General features: G+C 43.7%; 1 protein-coding gene across 6 annotated transcripts in view; it reads left to right on the forward strand.

The window, feature by feature from the left end:
- Nucleotides 1-1,930, forward strand: part of GART (phosphoribosylglycinamide formyltransferase, phosphoribosylglycinamide synthetase, phosphoribosylaminoimidazole synthetase) — a 40,268-nt gene extending 38,338 nt beyond the window's left edge. For all 6 annotated transcript variants that reach the window (XM_062001547.1, XM_062001583.1, XM_062001592.1 and 3 more), the window contains one exon: nt 494-1,930. In XM_062001547.1, coding sequence (XP_061857531.1) covers nt 494-676 — 183 coding nt within the window. In that variant the 3' untranslated portion in view covers nt 677-1,930. The remainder of the gene's footprint in view (nt 1-493) is intronic.
- Nucleotides 1,931-5,113: the final 3,183 nt, after the last annotated feature.

The following is a 5,113-nucleotide window of genomic DNA, read 5'->3' on the forward strand; positions in this document are numbered from 1 at the left end:
TTTCTCTGTGTTATGATTTAGGGTTTCTTCTCTTTGTGGCAATGTACTGAGAAACAGTCATTAAACAGCGGGAATCTGCTTCATTAGCGTGCAAAAGGAAGATCTGCTGGGGCCTGCAGCCCGGCTCTGTGCCGAGGCTTGGCTAATTTCCTCTTCTAAATTGAAATGTCATCATTTTGCCCAATTTGGTCTATCATGTCCCCAGCTAATATGGCTTTTGTTTTTTTGTCTAGCAGAAATGTTACTTGCTGGTGTTCTGCCTACTTCCTCTTTTTCTTTGAACCCTATGCTTCTGTTAGTTCCCCATAGGCCAGTGTGTGAGTGCCAGCACCTTTCTGCACTCCTCACGTGAGCCCAAAGTCATGCTTCCTGGAATAAGGTAACAATGAACAGATCCCCGAGGCAGCTGGATTAATACACTATGGTCATACAGCTGGGCTCCCTTCTCTCTCCTCTTTCAACCATACAGACTTCCTGGCCTTTGCTTTTACAGGAGGAAGTTGATGCTGGAGTAATCATTTTCCAAGAAGCAGTTCCAGTTAAGATTGGTGACACAGTGGAGACCCTGTCCGAAAGGGTGAAGGAGGCCGAGCACAGAGCCTTCCCGGCTGCCCTGCAGCTTGTCGCCAGCGGGGCCGTGCAGGTGGGGGAAGCTGGCAAGATCTGCTGGAAGTAAGGAGCAGCAGCACGGCCATGAACATCCTCAGAGGGGGCAGCTGGGGTGCCTTAAACGATCAAAATGGAGGTCACAGCCTCATAAAACGCACACTGTATTCTCTTCACAAACTGTTTTCAACAAGAGTTTACCATGTCAGCTTCTCACTCAAATGGTTAAAGATTCAAAGGAAAACCTGGAGAAAGCCACGAATGAGCCTGTTAAGGCAGGGGCTCTTTTCTCACTAGTTTCAGCAATGACTCTCTTATGTGTTTTCTAATGATAATCACTTCCCTGGCCAACGTTTCAGTACTCAATCTCTTTCTCAACAAACAAAAAAACATGAGGTTGGTTACAGAGAGATCTGAGCAACTCTGAGGCTGACTTGGGAACATCAGTATTCCACTGTAATAGACCATGCAGGCTGTAACGGGATTCCCTTGCCATGTGCTGTGAAATGTTTGTGAGGAAAAGTCATGGAACTAGCACAATGGAAGAGACAGCTAAAGACAAACAACTTTACTCATAAAAATCTCTAGCCGAACCAAGAAAAACTGGCCTCCCCAAACACTAACCATTCCTACAGATAATGAAATAGATTTATGGATTTTCTTTTTCCATATAGTTTCTGGTTTAATGTTGGTAGATCTTGTCTGACCCAGTTTCTGGACATATGCTGTAATCTCAAATACTGGACCTGCTAGCAATCAGATGCTAAAGAGAATTGAATGTCTGCTGACCATTTGCCTTTGACCATCTGCATGTGAACCCACACATGAATTTCCCTCATAGATTTGTTCAGAGCCAAAAGACTTGGGTTTGTTTTTTTTTTTTAATGAGCAGAAAGGGAGTTAGCACTAGACACAAAATGTGTTCTTGGCTTGCAAGACATTCTTCAGAACTGCTACTGAAGTTAAGTGCCTTTATTCTTGGAGCAGTCTTTTCACCTGGAATAATAGTGATGGAGACCCAGTAAATGTTACCATTCCCAAAACAATAAGGACTTTTGCACAGCTCAACTCTTGTGAAAAAGCAGCTACTTTTCTTTCAATGTTTTAATATAATTGGAAAAACATATTTACTAAAATAATCAGTTTTCCCCCATGCAGACCAAAAGCACGTGACTGAAGCTAATTGTGTATGTTTTAGAGCTCCCTTTTAATACAGAGAAAGCTGACTTGTATTCTGCACACTGATGTCCTCATGGTACTTCTGTGTTGATGTAATCTCAACTTGGATTTGAAATGCAGTCTAATAAAGTTTTAAAATTAAGTATTTCCTTGGAATTCCTTTGCCAGGGCTGTAAGGTGGAGGAGGAGTTTGTGAGACAGAATTTAACTTCATCTACAGTACAGCAGCTATACATCAGCAACTGTGAGGTTGCAGACGTGCGGTCGTACGTATGTTAGTAATGGTCCACGGAGTGCAGTGGCCTTACTCTTACCGTGCCCAGATGGTCCACAGTGAAGAAAGTTGTGCACAAAATATCACAGAACCACAGAATGGCAGGGCTTGGAAGGGACCTCTAGAGATCATCCAGTCCAACCCCCCTGCTAAAGCAGGTTCGCCTCGATCAAGTTACACAGGAACATGTCCAGGTGCATTTTGATTTGTCACCAAGGAGAAAGCTCAAGCAAATATAGAGGAAAATGACCTGGTCAAAATTCATTTGCTTGTAGAAGGCAAAGAATAAAAAGCTAAGGCTTCATCCTAGCGATTGTTTTACAAACAGAAGGGCCTCTCCTGCAGGCAAACTGCCCACCGAGGCTCAAAGCCCAGCCTGTCTCCGGGAGAGTGCAAAAGATGCAGGCGGTATCCAGCTCTGGCAGAGGCTCAGCCCGCACAAGTTCCATGCCATAGCCATGACAAACGAAACATTTTACAAGTCAAAAGAAATTGGATGTAAATTAGCTCACGCGTTAGAAGAAGTAAGGTTACTAGGGTTGAAATCACTACTGCTACAGTTAACAAATAGAACATTACTGATAAAAACAGTTTGATCGCCACCAGAGAGGCCAAAAACAGAAGACTCGGGCAGTCTGAATCCAATATCTTATTCCATCATGGACAGCACGGATATGTTGCTAAGGCTGACGACAAAAGGGATTTAAGCACCTATCTGTGTTTCTACAGATGCATAAAAGGACATTTTGTCATGAACTGGATTTGCAACAGCTTTGCTTCAATTACCACTGTGTAAAAAGAAGAAACAGATTAGCAAAAGTATTACCTCACCCAATCTGAGAGGGATGCCAGGAACACAATTAGAGAAAGAGTTGTTTGATACCACGGTGATCGCCTGGAGACCTATCAGAGCATAAGAACTAGCACCCTCATCTCTTCTAACATTTGTCAAGTTTGGAACATTCAGTCACGCGTGCTAGGCAATTCAACTAATACGCAAGAGCAAGTTACTATGCTGTTACAGCTGGCCAAAAGCAATGTGTTTGTCATAAAAATCAACTACATATACCAAACAGTTGGTAATCTTGACATGTTAGGCTTCTTCTGTTTCTCCCAGATCATGAAAAATACAAGTTCCCTGCTCCTGTCGTTGAAATGCAAGAGACAAATACAGATTTCTGTACATAAATGGCAGAGCTTACAGGAGGGAACTGAATTTTTCTCTCTTCCCTAATTACACATTAGGAAAAAAAAAGGAAGAAAATCCGTTTTCAGCTGGAGCTGACTCGTGCTCTCAATACAGCCCGATACAGACAAGAATGAGACATACAGTATGTCTCTTACCAGTACAGTACATGTAATACCAAGACAAGAACATGTGTTTTTTCACCACATCTAATGACTATTGGTGGTCCTTCCTCTGGAAATACCAGCTCTGACTACTTTTCTAGATGTTCAAGTGGCTTCTTAGCTAGCTTTCTTCCTCTAATTTCTTACTTGCATGCAGGTCGTCTGGCAGATAAAAAACCAGCCACCACAGAAAAGGGGGTTTTTAACAGCAGCAACTCTCTGGACCAAGTCAATCATTCAATCGACAAAGAAAAAATATTTTCCTGCTACCACAAGTTAAGATTTCATAGAATGGTAGGGTTGGAAGGGACCTTTAGAGATCATCTAGTCCAACCCCCCTGCAGAAGCAGGTTCACCTAGATCAGGTCACATAGGAACATGTCCAGGCAGGTCTTGAAGACCTCCAGAGGAGACTCCACACCCTCCCTGGGCAGCCTGTGCCAGGGCTCCCTCACCACCTGAACAGAAGAATAGTTTTTTCTTATGTTTAAGTGGAACTTTTTGTGTTCCAGCTTCATCCCATTACCCCTTGTCCTGTTACTAGATACAACAGAAAAAAGGGATGCCCCAACCTCCTGACACCCACCATTTAGATATTTGTAAATATTAATGAGATTCCCCCTCAGTCTCCTCTTCTCCAGACTGAACAGCCCCAGTTTCCGCAGCTTTTCCTCAAAAGGAAGATGGTCTAGTCATCAGATCATCTTGATGGCCCCGTGCTGGACTCTCTCCATAAGTTCTCCGTCCCTCTTGAGCTGGAGAGCCCAGAACTGGACACAGGACTCCAGATGATTTGGATGTCTTGTTCCACTGATGGAGGAAGAAAAATGCCTGGAATCTGATGTTTTTTAGTCCCTCTAATAAAATCTTCATCCCTCAAGATCCAAATGTTTTAAAGGTAAATTCTGTGAATGCCTATGCATCTCCCTTTCAAGAAACAGGGAAAGCATCTAGATGTATGTTCAGTATGCACTATTATATCATATTGGCAATGTGTGAAGGGGAGTTTGTTCCATTTTGGTTTGCTTTCTAAGGGTCTCGTGCCTTTCTGGCCTTTGGATCTTATGCTTGGCAGTTTACTAGGCTCTGCCTCCCACATTGGTGCATGTTTACATACTCTCTTCTCTGTATCTCAAGGCTCTCCCACAGTGGTGGGGCTCACAAGGATGAGATCCTTGTAGGCTCCCACCACCTCCCACAGAATTATGCATTCACCCTTAAAGCTTGTTCACCCTGAAATCCACACTGTGCCAGGGTGGGCTTCACTTGTGGTCTGTCCTGACATGTCTGGCCTCTTCCATTCAACAGGAAGTGGTCACTCTCTTGCAGCAGCATGGTTCCTGTTTGCAGTTGGTTTGTGAAGCTCTTGGTGCTCTGTAATGTGATGCAGCAAAAATACAGCCCCTGTAAGAATTAATTTCCCTCCTAAACACTAGACCATTTTTACAGCCAAAGTCCCCTCTTTGTAGCACAGGATCTCCTTTACAGATCAAAAACAGAGCAAAGAAATTTTATCTCTGAAATGGTGGCTTGGGCTTCCACCACCAATTTTGCAAAAGGAGCATAACTGAAAGTGCAAGCTCAGGGAAGAGGATCACAGCTCAGAATGGAAAGCTGTGACTGTTATGCCTGCAAAGAGAAGCACATTGAGGGAAAGCAGGAGGAGGGGAAGATGAGCAGAGAGCAAGCCACTCATCAACCTGG

This window comes from Colius striatus, chromosome 1, assembly GCF_028858725.1.
Source record: "Colius striatus isolate bColStr4 chromosome 1, bColStr4.1.hap1, whole genome shotgun sequence".
Classification (NCBI taxonomy): Eukaryota; Metazoa; Chordata; class Aves; order Coliiformes; family Coliidae; genus Colius; species Colius striatus.